The sequence below is a fragment of the Polypterus senegalus genome, chromosome 8 (assembly GCF_016835505.1).
Source record: "Polypterus senegalus isolate Bchr_013 chromosome 8, ASM1683550v1, whole genome shotgun sequence".
In the NCBI taxonomy this organism is placed as follows: Eukaryota; Metazoa; Chordata; class Cladistia; order Polypteriformes; family Polypteridae; genus Polypterus; species Polypterus senegalus.
In genome coordinates, this window is record NC_053161.1 from 162152991 (window position 1) to 162174863 (window position 21873).

The window sequence follows — 21873 nt, forward strand, 5'->3', positions numbered from 1 at the left end:
TTAACGGGCACTTCCAAATGTGTGTGCAAGTGTTAGACTTGACGTGTTATTTGCGTGAGGAAAAAAAAAGTAAGGAATGTTTTAAACTTGTAAAACTGAAAGCTTTTTCCGATTTTGTTTCGGGACACGGATCGTGATCAATATTGAAAAAAGATCGAGCCGTATTTGTTAAAGTTAAATAAAACAATCATACCGACCGCAATTTCATAGCGCTTATTCGACTCTTCAAATTCTTTTCTCGATCTTCTTTAGTTCCTCTGTTTAACGATCCGTCATGTTTAAGTGGTGAATTGACGGCGACGCGCAGCACACGAGGCGTCAGAGTGCGCGTGCATGTATGCATGTATGCACGTAAACTGGCAGGTAGCCCGACGTTTGATTCAAACGCATGCGCCAAACCGACAAGTGGCAGAGTAGACGTGCAGTTCCACGTTTTACATTCTGCGTGATATAGCATCTTAAACGTGACTGCAGATGAAACAGCGACGGACCATGTGCCTCTCTGGTGAGGACATTGCATTGCAGCACCCCATCGGACGTGAGGCAGCAGGCAACTCGTATGTCGCGTCTGGAGTGCAGTGAAGGTGGAAAGCCAGCGGCTTTAAAGAAACACATTGCCGGGAAAGAAAAGGGTAAGTGGACCGATTGATTGCCTCTGAGGTTAGTGAATGTATGTCATGTAATAATGTCCGGTTACATGACGCTACAATTGCCTTTTATCTGTCGCAGCGGCCAAGGTGTTAACTGAGTTTATTGTCGCCATCGTTTTTGTGTAATGTAACGTCATCAAGGGCGACGGATACTGATGACGGCGGCGTGAGCTTCTCGCTTGTGGACAGTCATCTAAAGCTGTGAACGTAACGGTTGGGTTTTGTTCTTGAGTGAGCCGGCTTTAAAAAAAGTATCACATTCCCCGGAGATAGAAGGTGAGTGATCCGAGTTTAGGGCCGCCACGTCATGGATTTGTTATTCTGTCTAGCGAGAACTACAGCAAGCTTTTTAAATCATCCGCCGGAGCGCATTTAGCCCTACTGTGTTTTACGGACTTTACACGACAGAATCTCCCTGTGGGGACCCGTGACCTGCCATTCATTTACTCTGCCAGTGACACACTTCACTTTACATTGTCGAGTCCGATTTCTGCTTGAAACCTCCCAGACACGTCGCCGCTTATGTTAGACTCCTGCAGAGAGGAATGAGTAAGAAATCGGACTCAACCCACGTTTTCCTCAGCGGTGCCGGTGTAGCGAGTTTATTTATTAAAATTGCACAATAAATCAACACTCTGAGTACCTTATTAGCCCTTTTATAGCTCTTCAGCACATTACAGTGTTTAAATGCTTAACTATCAGCAGTTTATAAACATTAATGCATGTATTACTTAAATGAATAAGGATGGCTTTCTGTTATAATATCCTTAACAAAAGACATAACTGCTTTGCCTAATAAAGTGCACAGTTTGGCGTATAAACATCACAATATTAAACAGTAAATCTTTAAAACCGACCCACTGCTTTATTAAGAGGCTGAACAGGCTCTCACGTACAAACTGAAGGAACTTTACAGACAGCCAAGTACAAACAATGTTGTTCTGGGAAGTTTTACATTACCAACTGGCATTACATACTCCCTCCACATGTATTTTTTCCCTCTACAAAGTGGTAGTTAACGTTTCCCACATTAAATCTAAAAACCTGCCATGGTAGATGCCATGCACACCTGTATGCTCAGTGTTTGCAGCATGTATAATGACAGTGGCGTTCTCAAATGAAAAACAAAAATCACTTTTCTCTTAAGCAAAAGTAAACCATTTAAGGATAAACATTTATGCCATTTCACGGACCTTGATTTTGCTGACGATGCTGTGATCTTCGTGGAGTCAATGTAGGCTCTGATCTGGCGCTGAGTGAGGAGTCAGAGTGTCTTGCCTTGTGAGTGTCCTGGATAAAAACCAAGATCCAGGCTTTTAATTATCTCTTGGGCATGGCCATCAGCAGTGTGTCTGTTTGCAGAGAGAGTGTCGACCTCATCAAGAGGTTTACTTACCCTGGCAGTGACATTCATATCTCTGGTGACTCTTCCTATGAAGTCAGTAGATGGATTGGGAGAGCATTGGGTGTCATGAGGTTGCTGGAAAGGGGTGTGTGGCGCTCCCGATATCTATGCAAAAGGTCGACGGTCCAAACCTTTAGAGTCCTGGTGCTTCCTGTCTTGCTATATGGTTGCGAAATATGGACATTATCCAGTGACCTGAGATGAAGACTGGACTCCTTTGGTACTGTGTCTCTCCGGAAAATCTTTGGGTACCGTTGGTTCGACTTTGCGTCAAATGAGCGGCTGCTCACGGAGTCCCGAATGAGGCACATTACCTGCATTGTGAGGGAGCGTCAGTTATGACACTATGGCCATGTGGCGCTTTTCCCTGAGGGTGATCCAGCTCATAAGATCCTCATTTTTGGGGACCCGAGTGGCTGGACCAGGCCAAGGGGTCACCCATGTAACACCTGTCTGTGGCAGATAGAGGGTAGTTTCCAGAGGGTGTGACTGGACTGCATATCTGCCTGGGGGGTTGCCAACCAGGCTCCCGAGCTGTTTCGTCTTGTGGTGGGTGCAGCAACGTGCTGTACAAGTGCATGCTCCCAGACCTGACCTGACCTTACTGGCCATATATAAATGGTATTCTCTTTGCTACATACCTGCCGAAAAGAGGAATGATTATTAAATCGGGCTCAACCCACTAGAGCAGGGGTGGGCAAAGTCAGTCCTGGAGGGCCGCAGGGGCTGCAGGTTTTTGTTCTAACCCGGTTGCTTAATTAGAAAGCAATTCTCGCCAATAATTGAATTTCATGGCTTGTTGGTGCTTTAACTCTGCTATGTCAGGTCATTCTCATTTCCCAGATTTTCTTCCCCTTCCTAAGGATATCATCCAAATGATTTGAAGGCTAAAATGAACGAGCAATTCTCAGTCCTTCACTTTTTTCTCTTCATTTTCCTTCCAAGTATATAATTAAACCCAATAATGCGTGATAAATACACACAGGTGTAAATGGTAACAAGCTAAATGGAGAAATGCTGCTCTCTTTTGTCATTTGCATATTTTTGCTAATTACGAGCAATTAAAACCCGAGAATACAGCTGATTAAGACCAAAATTAGCAATAAGAGTTCAAAATCTTAACAGGCGAGACCACTAAAGTGAAGCAGAAGTGTTACTTGAGCAATAAGTGCTTCTTATTAAGAAATTGGGTTGGAGCAAAAACCTGCAGCCACTGCGGCCCTCCAGGAATGACTTTGCCCACCCCTGAACTAGAGTGTCTATAACGAGGGAGGCACACAGGAAGAGCACCCACATATCGCATCTCGCTGATAGCCCCAATCAACTACCTTTCAACTGACATGTATCGACAGCACCATACATACATCACGGCAGGTCTACGGCAGCAATTTTAGGGGGAAATATCATCATTGCAGCTCTAGACCAGCAGTTTGGTAATAAACATTTATAGGTTGTCACAAATCAAATCGATTGACATGCTAACCACACCAAACCCTAACTATGAGAAAACAAACCCCTAACATTAACCATTTATCCTACATGCTAACCATACTAACACCTAATCTTAATTTCTATCCTATATCTGCTGAAGTAGACCTGCGGTGATGTATGCTGCTGTGGCTCTGCAGTTGGATATTATTGCATCAACCATGAAGTGCCAAGTTGATTTCTTCTCCTGCGCTCTTCGGCTCCTTACATAATTGCTGGTCTTACTGCGGTCTTAAAAACCTCACCTTTAACCTTTGTTTTAATTCTCTGATCACACAATACTCCTGATACCTTCTTCCAATTGTTCCATCCACACTGCACTCTGTGGGTTATCTCTGCATCTAATTCTCCATCTCAGACTACCACTTATCCTAGATATTTAAATGTATCCACTTTTCAGTCACTATCTGTGCTGGGTAACTTATGAATTCTGATCATCATTAAACCTCAAACATTCCGTCTTCTTCCTATTTATCTTCAGTCTGTTATCTTCCAGTGCCCTTCTCCACTTCGTACATGTCATCAGCAAAAAGTCTGCACCAGGGGTTTGGTTTTTCATCCCATGACTCAGCACATCCATAGCTAGTTCACAGGTGTTAGGACTTCAAGAAGCCCCCTGGTTCAGACCTCCTCTAACTAGAATCTTGTCTGTTCTCCCAACACTGCTTTTTAACCCAAGTTCTCACTCTCTCCTACATATCCTGGACAATCCTCACATACTTGTATGGTTCATGCACCTCCAGACCTCTTGACATGGCACTCTATCATAAGTCTTCTCCAAATCAGTAAACGCCATATGCAGACTTCTCTGTTTGTCAGTGCTCCTCTATCCTCTATCTGAGCATACCTTGCCTCCGCTTAAACACGTGGCGAGAAGTAGACTGACTCGAACCGAGTGAGGAGGGCCCTGCCCAGCTCCCCATTCCTGACGTCCTGCATAGTAGAGAAATGGGACAAACTTTAACAATCGATAAACAAACAGGTATCACTAGCTAAGCAGAGACAAGGTCCGCTCCAAAACGTGGCCAGAGGTACAGCGATTCGAACGGAGGCAGGCGCGTGAGTGAGGAGGGCCCTGGCTGGCTCCCCTCTCTTGATGTCATGCTTCTCCCTTCCCTCGGCTTGCAGCTTCTGTCTCGGATTATCATGAATAAATTGCTCCTGCTAGTGAACTATGATACTTGTCTTGATAAGAGAAGTTGCAAAAGCAACCAAAATGTTCCAGCAAATTATAGAAAAAAACCCCCGATCTAAATCCATTTAGTTTTCTTATGAAAAGTGGACAGACATACAGACAGACGCTGGATTTTATATACAGGGTGAGTCAAAATTATGTTTAAATTGTTTCTGCTATTCAAATGTTTTCACAAAACATACTTCATATGTGCAAGATGATTTGCAGGAATGTCTCAACCTGTTTGCCATCATGTTCAACACGTGTACCATATGTGTCACATATAAATTTTATACAAATATATACATAGATGTACCGTTAGTGTTCATCATTTTGACTCACCTTGTATGTAGTGATGTTGTAAATCACTTTGGATAAAGGTGTCAGTCAAATAAGTAAATGTAAATATAAAAAGTAATGATTTACTGGCTACATGCTGTTGTGTAATTTCCTTAAACTGTCTGACTTGACATAAACCTTAGCTGAGAAGGTGCTGTAAAAGGAAGATGAAATATCTTTAGAGCTGAATAGTGTCATTCTCATGGGACTGCATTCTCTTCTTTCCACAGCAAGGAGAAAGCAGCTGCTCTTTCCGTAACATCTAGATGAATGTGAAAGAGGAGATGCATGAGGCTGACAAAAGTATCATGGAGATAACAGCCGTAAGTATTAAGGAGGAGGAAGAAAAGAACTGCGAATGGGAATCTGTCCACACTAACCACGACAGTCTCGGCATTAAAAACGAGGATTATGAACTGGTGACGGTGGGTATTAAAGAAGAGGCTGAGGAGACATCTGTCGGTATTGAGACACACAAACCCAAAATTAGAGAGCCTGGTAAAGATGACCCTCATTCAGAGTGGACCCTTCATTATGGGTGTCAGGATGGAGCAGTGACCGGATTAGTGCCTTCTCGCAGCATCAGTGTCATGTCTGAATCGTCACAGTCTGACACGAAGAAGGTTGAGGTAACTGCATCTGTTAGAACTCAGGAAGGCAAACCATCGCCTTCAAAAGGGTCTCCAGAAAGTAAGTATAAAATAAAAACACCGATAACTTTTAGGGTTGAGTCTTGAGCTTAAAACAGAAGTCAAATGTTTTTTATATGAAATTTGGAAATGCAGGTCTGTTTACTATTTTATGGTGAAAAGTGGGGACACTTTGTGATGTAAATTCCTGAATTAACAGTTTAATACAAGCAGTACAGTATAAGAGATTGTTTAATATTTACTAGGATAACACCTAAGGTTTTGGGAGCCTGGGATTGAATAGCGAAAAGATTCAAGCCTCTTATTACCCTGTAGAGTGTGTACTGTATTTATGAGACCGGATAATGTTTAGGGAGGTAGGTTAGGGGGTCGTCAGATCCTGATTGCAGCCCCCTAAAGTTGTACTTTCCACAGGATTGTTGTTTGGCTGGGGTTTTCCTCTCCTCCATCACCAATTCTCCGTATCTCTATTTCTAGTAGCAGGGACAGTGCAGCAATAGTTTTTATTATTATTATTATTATTTAAAAAACAAAAAGCCCAGAGGTTACTTTTCTAAGTAAGTGAAGAGCTGTATATAAAAATGGCTTTAATGGAGTTGAACAGCCACTGTGGTGAAAATCGGATCAAACTGCAAAGCCAGGCTTATGATGGGATTCATAAATAGGATTCTAACATCATAAGAATATCTGCAAATAATTACATTCATTCACAGAAAAGAAAGACTGTGCCGTTTTCATTATCAAACTACAAGAGCTCTCCGAAAATACACCGCAATATTTAAAAGTTCCTTAACAGAGCTAAACCAACAAACTGATGAACTCTTTTTGGAGTCCATTGAGTGTAAAAGTGGTGGTGGGATGCATTCATTTTTATTAGTTGGGTGCAGTTCAGTTGATTTTATTAATTGCATTTGAAAAGCACCTACTGTTGATGTCATTTACATTGAAACAGAAATGTATTACAAAGGCACAGATCAAGGCAAATAGAGACATATACAATAACTCGGTCAACACGTATAATGAATCTGTATAAGGCAGCGCGATATACATTAAGTGTTTTCTCCTTCATTGAAAAAAAATAAAAAGAAATTGCTGATCTTTCCTAAATTTGTCTTACCATAAAACATTTCCAGTTTTGTACTATTGCAAATAGGGTAGGTGGCAAAATTGGAGTGTTTGTGACCTGACCTAATCTCCAGTAATCCCTTTTTTTTATAGTGCCTTTCCATTGTCCACCCTTATGCAAACTGTTTTTCATTGTGCTTTCCACTTTATTTATAAAAGCTTTCCAGTACAAGTGAGCGATAAATAACTTGATGCTATATTCCGGGGCCTTCCTGCATGGAGAGCACTTTAAGTAGAAAGAAAAATGCTATATAAATGTAAAAAATATTATTATTGTTACCATCCAGCAGCCATACCACCTGCACTTCAGAAGATGTCATCCATGTGAAAGACCTGGCTAGAACTTGCATGGAAGGCCATCTAGGAAAAACTTGGGTTGTTGCTGGAAGAGGCATTGGTGAATCCAGCAGGGGGTACTTACCCTGTGGTCTTTGTTTTGTTCTTTATTTTGCCTTATGCAATTTCTTGTATTTGGAAGTTGTTAGTTTTTGCATTGTCTCTGGGGTCAAAGGGCCGAGTCACCCCCCAGAGCAATTGCAGGTCAAGGGCCCAGTGAAGTAGGATCTCTTTTGGTAGTAACGGGGATTCATTCCGGCAACCTTCCGGATACCAGCAGAGAGCTATCACTCTCTGTATGGATCCCAATTCCCCAGCACAGTGATGGATACACCCTCTGTAAAGATGGTGCCATCCTTCGGATGAGATGTAAAGCTGAGATTCTGACTCTCTGTGGTCATTAAAGATCCCTGGGCATTCTTTGTAAACCATGGAGTGTATTCTGATGGCCTAATTGCCCCCCAAGGCCTAGTCATTCTGTCCATGGTCTCTAATTATCTATTTCTCTCACCACTTCACCACTTAATTTCTAATGTATGGTGAGCGTAGTGATGCAAAAATGGATTCCGTCACATCATCCAGGTGGATGCTGCACATTAGCGGTGGTTGAAGTGGCTCCCTGTTTACTGTGAAAAACTCTTATAGTAGTGAGAAAAAGAAATATATAAATGTAAAGAATGATTATTATTAGCATTATTTTACTGGTTTAATGAAAATTAGTAGAAAAATTACAACTAACATGTTCTGTAACAAAATGTTCAGATCTGTGCATTCAATAGAACACAAAAAATGGGATTTTTCTGTCGGTGTATTAGGGTCTTAAAGTTAATGTCTTTCAAAAAGCAGTTTGAAAACAGGATAGAAGATGGGGTTAGGAAGCTGTGTGGTGTTCTGTGTTTAGTCATTGGGGGTGTATTTCCACTTTTCTCTGTTTATTCTGAACATGTGGATACCTGGTATCAAGTCCAGCTGAGAAGCCAATAATTAATAAAGGTTTGGATGGAATAGAAGTATAGCGGTGTGCACTGTTATTCAGTAATACAGTATATTTATGGTTTTGTTAAAAAGAACAACAAACGTTTCAGTCTGAAAGGTATTTTCAAATATATTAAGCTGGTATATATAAAACAATACATTTTTAAGACCTTAGCTTGGTTTCGGCGGTCAACAAAGTCGTCTAAATGAGATTTGAATTGCAGAAATGAGAACTCTCATCAGTATGTGTGTTCAACACAGACATTCAGTGTATTCAACCTTTGGTAGAATATTTGATATCGTGACCACTGGAAATTATCACTTTTTACCAATAGTAATTAATTAAAACATGGACTAAATCTAATTTTGAATATTTGAAGATGATGATGGTAACATGATAATATAGTTCTATGATAGAATGTGACCAATAACCTTGTAATTGGATTTAACACACATGCTCTAATTGTAAATGTCCTCTCTTTTATTATGTAAATGTTTTGACTACAGAGATTATATTGCTGAAGTCAAGTGTACTGTCATGCGTACACTTATTGTACAATGAAATTCTTTCTTACATGTCTCCTGAAAATAGTGGGAACAATACACTACTAAAATAAAGCATACACAATATTTATTTGAAAGTATTAAATGACTACTGTTATGTTTCAACATATAGTGTTGCTTGTTCACCAACCATACAATTTGTGGTTAGACACTGTCTGTGAATCTACTGGTGAGATTTGTACAATTATCAGGTTGAGTGTCTTTCCATGTTCATCTTAATTTTTACTGTTGCTTTTACTTTCTTATCATTTCAATTGGAATTTATTAATGCTATGACTTCAACTAAATAATTGTGTTTTGGTTTTGCCATTAAGGTTTTTTTTTTTTTTTTTACTTTGTATAGGAGACAAACCTCATTGGTGTTCCACATGTGGCAAGCGATTCTCCCAAATGGCCACTCTTAAGACCCACATGAGAATTCACACTGGAGAGAAGCCGTATTCCTGTTCTGAATGTGGGAAACGATTCTCAGACAGCAGCCATCTTCGGAGACACACAAGAATTCACACTGGAGAGAAACCGTATTGTTGTTTGGAATGTGGGAAAAGATTTTCACAATCGAGCAATCTTCAGAGTCATACAAGAATACACACTGGGGAGAAGCCGTACTTTTGTTCTGAATGTGGAAAACGATTTTCACAGTTAAGCAGTCTTCAGAGTCACAGAAGAATTCACAATGCTGAGAAGCTATATTGCTGTAATGAATCTGGTGAGCAGTTCCCACATATGATCAGTCCTCAGAGCCACAAAAGAATTCAGACTGAAGAGAAGCCATATTTCTGTTCAGAATGTGGCAAACGATTCTCTTACAAGAGCAGTCTTCGAACCCATTCAAAAATTCATGTAGGAGAAAAACCCTATTGCTGTTCTACGTGTGGCAAACAGTTTTTCCAAATGAGCCATCTTAAGAGCCATACAAAAGTTCATACAGGAGAGAAACCTCATGGCTGTTCTGAATGTGGCAAACAATTCCGTGACAGGAGTACTCTTCTCAGACACACAAGAATTCACTATGGAGAGAAGCCCCATTGCTGTTCAGAATGTGGCAAACGATTCTCACGAAGTCTCTATCTTCAGGCCCACAGAAGAATTCACACTGGAGAGAAACCATATTGCTGTTCAGAATGTGGCAAAGTATTTGCACAACTAAGCAGTCTTCAGAGCCATGCAAGAATCCATACTGGGGAGAAACCATATTGCTGTAATGAATGTGGCAAGCAATTCTCGCATATGATCAGTCTGAAGACCCACACACGAATTCACACTGGAGAGAAACCATACAGTTGTAAAGAATGTGGCAAACAATTCTCTTACAGGAGTAGTCTTTTCACCCATTCAAGAATCCATGTACGGGAGAAACCTCACTGTTGTTCTACATGTGGCAAACAGTTCTCACAAATGGCAACTCTTAAGATTCACATAAGAATTCATACTGGAGAGAAGCCATATTCCTGTTCTGAATGTGAAAAACGATTCTCTGACAGCAGCCAACTTAAGAGACACAAAAGAATTCACACCGGAGAGAAACGTTACTGCTGCTCTACCTGTGGCAAATGTTTCTCACGATTGGCCACTCTTAAGAACCACATAAGAATTCACACGGGAGAGAAGCCATATTCCTGTCTTGAATGTGGAAAACAATTCTATGAGAGGAGTGCTCTTCGGAAACACATTAAAATTCACTATCAAGGGAAGTCCTGAAAGAATAAGTTGGGAGGGTTAGTTTGGATTTCATTCTCCTTTTGTCTTGACCTTCTAACTCCAAGCCTTGCGGTGTACTTTATAAGGTGGGCTTTGCTCGGTGAGATCCATAACAAATCTTATCAAGACGAGGCTATTTTCATAGTATAAAAAGGATCTGTCCTACTGGCTGCACAGAATAGAGTGGTGTCCATAGGGTAGGATGAGGAGGTAGCAGTGGTGCAAAATCTGACATGTAATCAGTCCAGGACAGAGCTGGCTTCACCACAATGGAACAGAGAAAAAAATAAAAGCCACAAGAAACTGGGAGGACTGGATAAGTTGTAGCGACCAGTTGAATATAAAGGGGAGATCATTTACTGCTACTTCTCTGCATGTGAAAGGATACAACAGGGAAAATTAAGAAAAACTGCAATGAAGAAATGTATTGATTTACAGATTAGACAAGATAACTGACCCAAATCAAAGATAGAGGCATTTTAAATATCTCCAAAGAACAATAAAAGATGAATACGTTAAAAAAAAAAAAAGTAGTAAGTATGCAAATAGAATGAATACATTAACAGCCAGATTTATTAACAAGAACCAATGGATACACTTGAAAAATGATTGTTGCAGAGAAGTGAAATGTCCTCATAAACAACTTGATTCTCAGACAGTGAAATGCCAACCATAAAGGGAGAGGTTATTAGGGAGTGCTGAGATAGTTAGGGGGCAGCACGGTGGCGCAGTGGCAGCGCTGCTGCCTCACAGTAAGGGGACCTGGTTTTGCTTCCCGGGTCCTCTCTACATGGTGTTTGCATGTTCTCCTCATGTCTGTTTGGGTTTCCTCCCACAGTCCAAAGACATTTGGGTTTGGTGCCTTGGCGTTCCTAAATTGTCCCTAGTGTGTGGGCATGTGTGTGCCCTGCAATGCATAAGAAAATCAATGTAAGGACATGTCAGCAATATTGCACTTCAACCTGGATCAAACAAATTGCAGCACATTTATGGGGAGTGCTGGCATTAATCAAACTGTAAAGGGAAGAAGTGATATGACAAAGTCCTAGTAAAAATACATTACAGAATTACATAATTATACATGAAGACCTGAACGTCTCAACTTCTCTGTGGCAGTAACCCAAATGCCAAGATGAAACAAATCAATGAAAATCTGAGAAAGTTCTATAGAATGTAAAGCAGGGGATACCCTGGGAGTAACCTCACCACCTGCCAAAAAAGAAGCATATTTGATATCTGCTGAATAACACAATAAAGAAGTGAAATGGATAAGCAAACTACAGGAAACTCTCAAATGAAAAATGGAATGTACTTTGGCGTTACTTGCTCTTCAGGTTTAGGTTTTTCATTTCTCATTTTGGAGTTCTTGGCTTTTTGACCCTTTGCTTTCTGTCTTGGATTAGTTTTTTGGATTTTTAGCCAGCACTTTGTTGTTTTTTTTGGGGGACAATAGTTTTCATATTTTGCTGAAGGTTTAATTTATTTTAGTTTTTTACATTTTGAACTTCTTAAATTTAGTTTAATAAAATTAAAAAGAATCAAAGTCAAGGCTTGTTTTAATTTTTGGGCTATGAGTCTTTTTCTGGAAGTATTCAGAATTTGTTTGGTTTTGGTAAAGCTTGAATCGGAGCACCAATCTGGTCGTCAAAGTAATGCGCTTATAAAGAGCTTACATAGTTGAGGTGCCCAGTCAAGTGCATCGTAAGAAGACAAAAAAGAACAAAAACACCAAGCGGTATGGCATGAGAGTAGCCAGCGGTGGTTGTTGGATTCAGACAATTAAACTTAAACTTCCAATAGCCTCTCTAAACCTTATTTAACTTCCATGACTGGTGCCAAACTGTTAGTTGTTTCCTTAAAATTTTTGAGGTTTTGATACATTTTTTTTGGTTTACCTCCAGCAGCTTACTGCTTATCTTTGTATCATTACTCATTATTCACTGTGTAAATTTAAATGAAAATTGAAAAATGGGAGTGTTCTAAAAAATCTGACTGGTATAATATATGGAAGTGAAGGTCTGTGATACAGTTTGCATATTTGTAGCTAGCAAAGGGAGAAAATGAGTCGCGTATCTTAATCAAAGGCAATAGAGAGCAAATGAAGAAGGGGGCAGATTAATAAGGTGGGGTTCAGAAGGTGTTGGTCACCTTAGTCTTATTAATTATTTGGATGTTCTTCTTTTTGAAAAATGCGTATGCTGGGCTTAAGTACAAGTGTCTGTTAATGGCATTCACATTAAAGAGCCACAATTCAGCCACATCTCTGGCACTCCTAGTATTGGCCCCGAATTTAACTTGCAATGTTCCTGTATACGTGGTGCAAGCCTTTTAGATGTTTGTCCCATGTATACTGCTGGAAGAACATCCAAATAATACTAATAATAAAAAGACTTTATAACCAACACCTTCCGAACCGATTACAATCCCCCTCTCCTCCTACCCTCCCTTATTCATTTGCTCTATATTGCCTTTCATTCCTGGACACCTAATCATTTCTCTCTGATGATGACACCTGGCAGGTTGTCGAGAGCTTAGGAATAAAAGACAATTATTTTAAGATATGTGACTCATTTTTTCCCTTTGTGGATCTCTAGCTACATCAACATATGTATGTGTGTTTGTGTGTGTAACAATGGCAGGTCTATTAAAGCCATTGTCATATTTAGCACTTTGTTGCATATCCCTCTCATGCAATGACTGCTTGAAGTCTGCAATTCATAGACATCAGCAGGTTCTGAAGACCTTCTCTGGTGATGCTCTGCCAAGTCTCTAATGAAGCCATCTTCAGCTCCTGCTTGTTTCGGGGACTTACTGCTTTAAGTTTTCTCTTCAGCATATGGAAGGCCTGCTCTGTTATATTGAAATCAGGTGAAGGGCTTGGCCATTCAAGAGTTTTCCACTTTATAGCTTTGACAAACTCATTTGGCTCATTATCTTGTTGCAGGATGAAGTGCCGTCCAGTAAGTTTGGAGGCATTTACTGGAACTTGAGCAGATCAGATGTTTCTACACACCTCAGAATTCATTGTGCCACTCCTGTCAGGAGTTTAATCATCAATAAACATAGATGTGCCAGGACCTGTGGCAGCCATACATGCCCAAGCTGTAACACCACCAGCAAAGGAAGAGTTTCCCACAATAAAAACTCTTTATGCTTTTACACTTGTATCCTACCCTGTGTGTGTCAGGTGCTTGGGCAGCTGGAGTGCCTCCTGGTGTCCACAAGTGGTACCTGACATCTATGTGCTTAGACCTCTGTTTGTTCACTGGGTTCCTACTTTGTACAAAAACCAATGGTGAAAATGAAGGTGCTATTGCACTATTAAAAAATTGCTGTCCATACCATGGAATAAATATATGCTTTCTTGAGTTGTGGATGCTAACCCTATGTATTCAGCCTCACATGTGGATAGTGCTACAGTGGCTAGCTTTTTAGACTTCCATGAAATAACAGGGCCATGATTGGTCAGACTGAAACAACAACCAGTAGTGATGCAACTGCACACTGTGTCAGATTCCCAACCAGACTCATTGAAAGCAATTTGATCCAAGTTCTCTTCAGATTTCCTGAAACAAAGCTCATAGTTTATTGTGCCCTTTAGATAGCTTAGCGTGTTTAGTAGCAATTGGGTGTCCTGTTTGAGGGTTTGCTAATGATTGTGAGATCCTACTGACTATACCACCAAATATCTTGTCTGGTACACATCATAGCATATATTAGGCACCTCACAATTTCCTGGTATTCTTTGTGACTGACAGTACCCTGGACGTCATTATCTATTTACGGGGTAAACCTTGGCTTGCAATCTGTCTTACCAAACTTTCAAGCATTTTAAGGATATAGTTCTTCTGATTGATTTTGATCCCACCGTCTTTTTTCTCAGAATGAAGGTCTAGGAAGTATAAAATGTTTCCCAAATCTTTCATGCTGAATTGACATCTCATGATCTCTTTGAACTCACTATGTAGTTTGTTATTGCTTGCTGCTATGATTAAGTCATCAACCCAAATGATCCATATGATTAATTTATTTCCATTTTTTTTTATACACACAATAATCCTCTTGATTTCTGTGGAAGTTGTTTTGTACTCTGTGATCGTTCAGAATATAGGAACAATTTCTGCCAGACTGTTTCAGACCGTAGAGAGAGATTTCTTCATCCTGCACACGAGTTCCTTTCTGGTCTTTGATTCAGTCACGAGGCCCTCAGGTTGTTCTATGTAAACTGTTGGGGTGTGTAAGTATGCTGTTTTAATGACCATCTGATGAACTGTAAGGTAATTTTATACTGCTAACTGCTTTAATGCTCGTACTGATGATGTGATGCTGGCTGTGGGAGAGAAGGCTTCTTGATGGTCTATTCCTTCCACTTGACTGCAGTCCCTAGCAAACTACCTTGCCTTAAAGATTTTTTACCACCTCCTTTTTATGGCAATAAATTATCTACCCTCACTGCTTCTGTACCATCGGGTAAGGTGGTTAACTCAAATGTATCATTTCCGTTAAGCAAGTGGAATTTTTCACCATTCAGTGTACCCACACTTGTGATTTGGAAGAATTTTGGGCCTCTCAGTAAGTCTGAGGAGTACCACATATCATCCCATAGCAGTAGTCAATTGTGATGTTAACTGAGTCTTCTTCAAAATCAACTACATAATCATTTAAATGTTTTGGAGCCTTCCCCCTCCTTCTTGGGTAAGCAATAGTTTTCAATGTGATTTATTCTTAGGTCAGAATTCCCCACCAACACTTTGGACTGCCTTTTCCCCCATCACATTTTGTTGTGAATTATCAGTCCTCTCCTTGGCTCCCTCTGTTTTGGTTTCTTCTACTATTTCGACAATATACATATTCTTGAGTCCCTGAATTATAGTCATCCGTTTGTGTCCGTTTCCCAATGTCATTTGTTCTGATGAATTTCATGAGTCTGCGTATAAACACTTCTGCTTGATTGGGTAATAAACTTGGTAGGCCAGGCTGTTCTTGTCATACCCCAGGAATATACTCTTTCCACATCTGGAATCCAGTTTCTTGTGATCATGTTTAAACGTGATCACAATAAGGCACAGGAAACATCAAAGGTTTGGGGCAGCCACCCATATGATATCCCTGGCTGCAAAAAAAGCTACAAGTCTTGGTACTAAACTGTAAGATTAATCTCAGTGCTTCACAAGTTGAGATCAGAGGTAATCCTGCGGCTGCTGCTTTTTTTTTTTTTATTCCAACCAATTTCATAAATCTAATTGTTTAGTTAACTGGAATTTTTGCTTCTCTTATTTTGCATGCAGTAAAGTGCTCAAGCATGTGCTTTACAACTTGAAGAAATGTCTCTAATTTGTCTTAACTTTATCCTTTATAAATTCTGACTAAATGCTGTACTTCACAAGGCTTTTTTGACCCAAATACGATATCCTTCCCAGATGCCCTACATGGCATATTTTTCACTCCAAACCTAATGGTTACATCAAAAAATAAAGGTAATTTGAAAAATACAAGGTAACCACGAGAGATAGAAGTTGATGCAATACAGCACTTGTGTGATGGCTTATGGGTAGCTGGAACAACCCTTCAAAAAGTGTGTTGTGAACAGCAGCAAATTCCAGAGATGCAAAGGATACACGCACGGGGAGTTTCTTCCTAAAACACCCACACCCAATATCTCCAGTCTGTGCATTTTAAGCCAACACTGGGGTTTCAGGGTGAGAGCAAAAGAAACTCAACAAAAGACAGAGAGAAAATAAAAAGCTAGAATTGTTGTTATTCATTTAGGAACTCGGTAGCACAAGATGACTGATGCTTAATAATTATTAATTTGCATGCTGTGTGAGAGCAGCTAATGGGCGCCACACGTTTGAGAAATGGCTCTGACGGCTACGATATTTTCTGTTATTTTAACTGTTTCCTCACTATATGAAATATCAGCAAACAGAGTTCAGATAAACACTGTGGTCCATGGATATACAACGTGTTAAAATGCTGTGGCTATTTTGTCACAGCAGGTTTGCACTTCCAATTAGAAATGAATGTTACATTTCTTTAGTCATTTGTTTAGATGTGCAGTCAGATGATGGGTGTTGTGCATCCTCATCTGTTATCTACTGTGATTGTTAGGCAGATTTGTTGTTTCAGGTGTTTCCGTATTTTTTTTTTCTTCTCTGTGGCCCTAGTATGCTTCCTTACTCAGGTGAGCGTTAGCATATCATAATCTCTTGGACCGATAGTGTAAGTTTCCCGCATTCGACTTATACAGTACGACCAACATTATAAAATAGCGGAAATTATACAATGAAATCAAGCCCCGATTTATCTGCGGGAGAACTTGAACGTGAGTGTATACGGTAATCATAAATCCTTTCATAACAATTATTGCAACTCAAAGGTTGTACTTGCCACTAGGCCCGGAGATGACCATCACCTAATCATTTTTTACATTCCTCACATTCCTAATCTTGAGCTAATAAAAATTGGTGGCCCTTTAAATTAATCAATCCTCATCATTAAGTTGGGATCAGGATAACCCAAATATGAGAAACTGAACTGCTCAATTAATATTTACTTGTTGCACCAGCATCTCATTAGGTTAAAATCATAGACAGCTATGCCGACAAGTAACAACACACAGCATCACTGATAAGGTTTGGGCTGTGGACGGCCTGGAAGAGACAAGTATAGCGCTTCCTGGCCACTTAGAAAAAAGGAAAAGTACAAGCCTTTAATAATAAACACCTACACTCTTATAGAGCCCAAAGCCAGATAGTACAATACGCTTTGCCTTAATTAATGACCCGAGGAATTAAAAAGTCTTGATATATAAATTTTGATGCCATTGTAAAATATTTTAACATATATATATATATATATATATATATATATATATATATATATATATATACAGTGGTGTGAAAAACGATTTGCCCCCTTCCTGATTTCTTATTCTTTTGCATGTTTGTCACACAAAATGTTTCTGATCATCAAACACATTAAACTATTAGTCAAATATAACACAAGTAAACACAAAATGCAGTTTTTAAATGATGGTTTTATTATTTAGGAGAAAAAATCCAAACCTACATGGCCCTGTGTGAAAAAGTAATTGCCCCTTGTTCAAAAATAACCTAACTGTGGTGTATCACACCTGAGTTCAATTTCCGTAGCCACCCCCAGGCCTGATTACTGCCACACCTGTTTCAATCAAGAAATCACTTAAGTAGGAGCTGTCTGACACAGAGAAGTAGACCAAAAGCACCTCAAATGCTAGACATCATGCCAAGATCCAAAGAAATTCAGGAACAAATGAGAACAGAAGTAATTGAGATCTTTTAGTCTGGTAAAGGTTATAAAGCCATTTCTAAAGCTTTGGGACTCCAGCGAACCACAGTGAGAGCCATTATCCACAAATGGCAAAAACATGGAACAGTGGTGAACCTTCCCAGGAGTGGCTGGCCGACCAAAATTACCCCAAGAGTGCAGAGACGACTCATCCGAGAGGTCACAAAAGACCCCAGGACAACGTCTAAAGAACTGCCGGCCTCACTTGCCTCAATTAAGGTCAGTGTTCACGACTCCACCATAAGAAAGAGACTGGGCAAAAATGGCCTCCATGGCAGATTTCCAAGATGCAAACCACTGTTAAGCAAAAAGAACATTAGGGCTCATCTCAATTTTGCTAAGAAACATCTCAATGATTGCCAAGACTTTTGGGAAAATACCTTGTCTACTGATGAGACAAAAGTTGAACTTTTTGGAAGGCAAATGTCCCGTTACATCTGGCGTAAAAGGAACACAGCATTTCAGAAAAAGAACATCATACCAACAGTAAAATATGGTGGTGGTAGTGTGATGGTCTGGGGTTGTTTTGCTGCTTCAGGACCTGGAAGGCTTGCTGTGATAGATGGAACCATGAATTCTACTGTCTACCAAAAAATCCTGAAGGAGAATGTCCGGCCATCTGTTCGTCAACTCAAGCTGAAGCGATCTTGCGTGCTGCAACAGGACAATGACCCAAAACACACCAGCAAATCCACCTCTGAATGGCTGAAGAAAAACAAAATGAAGACTTTGGAGTGGCCTAGTCAAAGTCCTGACCTGAATCCAATTGAGATGCTATGGCATGACCTTAAAAAGGCGGTTCATGCTAGAAAACCCTCAAATAAAGCTAATTTACAACAATTCTGCAAAGATGAGTGGGCCAAAATTCCTCCAGAGCGCTGTAAAAGACTCATTGCAAGTTATCGCAAACGCTTGATTGCAGTTATTGCTGCTAAGGGTGGCCCAACCAGTTATTAGGTTCAGGGGGCAATTACTTTTTCACACAGGGCCATGTAGGTTTGGATTTTTTCTCCCTAAATAATAAAACCATCATTTAAAAACTGCATTTTGTGTTTACTTGTGTTATATTTGACTAATGGTTAAATGTGTTTGATGATCAGAAACATTTTGTGTGACAAACATGTCAGCAGATGTTATAACACAGTGCGAGGAGTGTGCAGTCAAGGAAATGTCAAGTAGGAGGGATTTATGGCCTGTTAAGATCAAACCCTCCCACAGACATAATCTTAACCATAGTGTAACGGGGCATGCAATGGACGCATGTTCCCTCCCACTCGACATTGGGCTCCAGGCTCCAGAGATACATACTTTGCTGGATGCTACAGCTTTGCGCGAAAATGTGGTAAATCCTGTGACTCTGGGAACAGTAGAGAGGGGAGCACTGTAACATCGGAACACTTCCAACAGATGGCGTAATGAGGGGAATGCTATTGCTGTCAGTTAGTCCTCTCACTATACAACAGAGGGTGTTTATTTATCACAATATGTTTTCCACATCAACGCACATTATAATAATGGCTTAGTGAGATGAATTATGCTCGAGAGTCGTCGTTTAGCTAGTGTTGGCTGCATTTCCCTACTTGATCAAGGGTCGTGTCATTTCACACTTTTTCTAAAAATGTTGCGTTTACACATGGGTCAGAGTTGCCATAAATGTCGGCACGTTCTCCCGTTAAGTTTTCTTTTATAAATCCAAACGTTTGCGTACGCACATCTGAGGCCTCTTCTTGTGTGTACGCAAGCTTTGCAAGTGATGCTCCATGGTGTGAGAAGGCAAATCACTGAATCGGCACAGCTTAGCATTTTTACCCGTTTCATATTGTTATCAACAGATGGCGTAGTGTTTATGTGAAACATCAATAGCAGTAGAGTGTTGTCCCGTGTTAGCCATAGATTGATACAGGAGAAAGTGTGAAACATCAAAAAATTAACCTTTTCTCAAAGCACTTTGCCAGAATTGTTCGGTGCTTCAGGACGCATCATGTTACCATCACTGGCACATACCGTACTTTTAAAATGACTTCCCGAATTCCGAAATCACTTTTTTTAACGAACCGCCCGCATTAATGTAACGTAATGGACGTGTTGCTGGGGCGCTGGACAGGACGCTTGCACTATACAGAAGAGCGTGCGACCAGTCCTGCATGCTGACTCGTCCTTATTTTAGCATTTTGTCTCTTTCTAGTGCATGTGATTATTGGGATAAGTGTAATAGAAGTAGTGGTGAGACCCGTACCTCTCGGTCAGAAACATTTGATAATGACACTCGTTCGATTCATTTAGCCTATCATACCTGTGTACAGTGAAGCAGAAGTGCGAGCGACTCTAAAGAACAGCTTAACCCATAAAGCCAAGTAAACTGAATATGGGCATCTTGCATTTATGACTGCATTGCATTTATGAAGTTTGAAATATCCTTAATTGAGACGATGGCAAAGTTAATTTACTTCGCTTTGTGTGACGTCATGGAGCGCGCCGGAACTGCAGTCGTCACTCTTCTCACTTGTGGAAGTTGTGGACAGCAAACGGCATGCGGTGACAGAGACTGTGAGCTCTTGATGTGAGGTGAGAGGGCTTTAATAAATATCATATCACCCAGAGGCAGAAGGTAAGTGATCCGAATTTGAGGTTGTCACTTTGTTTAAGAGATTTTAATTGGTTCCCTTTACAGTTTTAGCTGCCATTTAAGACACCCGCTCTGTCATACAGACTTTGCTCGACCAAATCCTCCCTGTGTGTTCTTGATTTATTGGTCTCTCTGCTGTTAACTTCAATCCATGTTGTCGAGACTTTAAAGGCGCCCAAACACATCCCCGCTAACAGTTATTTATCATATGTTGCCGTATATTCTTTCAGTCAGTGTCCGTGTGGAATCGCTGAACGCTTTGAACTCGCTGGGGTGGCGATTTAATACAGAAAGAGCGCTTTGGTTTCTGCAATTATTTTTTTCTTTAATAGAGTAAAACGTGAACAGTACAGGTTTTGTCGTAAGAACAGTACGGCGGTGCAGCTCCACCGAACATGGATAATCCATCAAACAGAAAAAAAGCAGACTACCTGTTTCTCCATCCCACATCCGAAAACAGTACTGCAAAAAAAATATAATTAATATCTATTAAAACAGAACAAAAATCAGCAATGTGTTTAATGGTCGCACTACCTGTGTCACCCGGGTTGATCCGCGAAACGTTTTAAGGTAACGGTGCTCACTTATAGTGCTGTTGGTTAACTGGGTGTATCAGAAGTACCATGTAACTAACAAAGTGTTTTATTCCATACGATATTTGCAGTGTTTGTTTTTTTCTTCTTGTTTGAAGCGAGGTCCGATTTTATTGGTAGGCAGTCTAGTGGTCAAGGCTTTGGACCTAGCATTGAGAATTTAGATGCAGGATCTATGTGCCTTGTTACTCATTTTAGAGCTATTAGCTATTAAAATCTTATGCTTGAAGCAGTTTTAAAGGCCACAGTTGATTTTAGCATAAGGGCCCGGTCTTTTTCAGTGCCTGCCTGTCTTTCCAATTTGTTATGTTTCAAGCCTCTGTGAATCAAGGACATTTTTTGGAAGCACAGCTTCTGTGGCCTTCAACTGACAAGAATCTAAACAAGTTCACTGATGCCTGATCTTAAGGAAACCAAGAAAATTTCCACATTAGCACATATACAGTATGTATGTGTATATACAGTACATATATATGTATCTGTATATGTATGTATATTTTACAATGGCCTTTAAATTTATATTTAAAGACTTTTCAGCTCCTCGGGTGATTAATTAAGGCAAAACGTATTGTACTAGCTGGCTTTGGGCTCTATAAGAGTGTAAGAGTTGATTATTAAAGGCTTGTACTTTTCCTTTCTTCTAAGTGGCCAGGGAGCACTATGTTTGTCTCTTTCAGGTCGTCCACAGCCCAAACCTTATCAGTGAAGCTGTGCGTTGTTACCTGCAAACATAGCTGCTTACGATTTTAACCTCGAAATGCTGGTGTTTACAAGTGATTATTAATTGAGGGGTTCAGTTTCTCATATGTGGGTTATGCTGATCCCAACTTATTGATGACGATTGATTAATTAAAAGGGCCACCAATTTTTATTAGCTCAAGATTAGGAATGTAAAATGTGATTAGGTGATGGTCATAT

General features: G+C 40.2%; 1 protein-coding gene across 1 annotated transcript; it reads left to right on the plus strand.

Annotated features, from left to right (window-relative positions):
* Positions 1 to 387: 387 nt before the first annotated feature.
* Positions 388 to 11185, plus strand: LOC120533262 (gastrula zinc finger protein XlCGF57.1-like). The gene is made up of 3 exons (XM_039760065.1): positions 388 to 632; positions 5287 to 5746; positions 9050 to 11185. Exons 2-3 carry the CDS (start codon positions 5323 to 5325, stop codon positions 10405 to 10407), a joined length of 1782 nt encoding a protein of 593 aa, XP_039615999.1. The 5' UTR covers positions 388 to 632; positions 5287 to 5322; the 3' UTR covers positions 10408 to 11185.
* The last annotated feature ends 10688 nt before the right edge of the window (positions 11186 to 21873 follow it).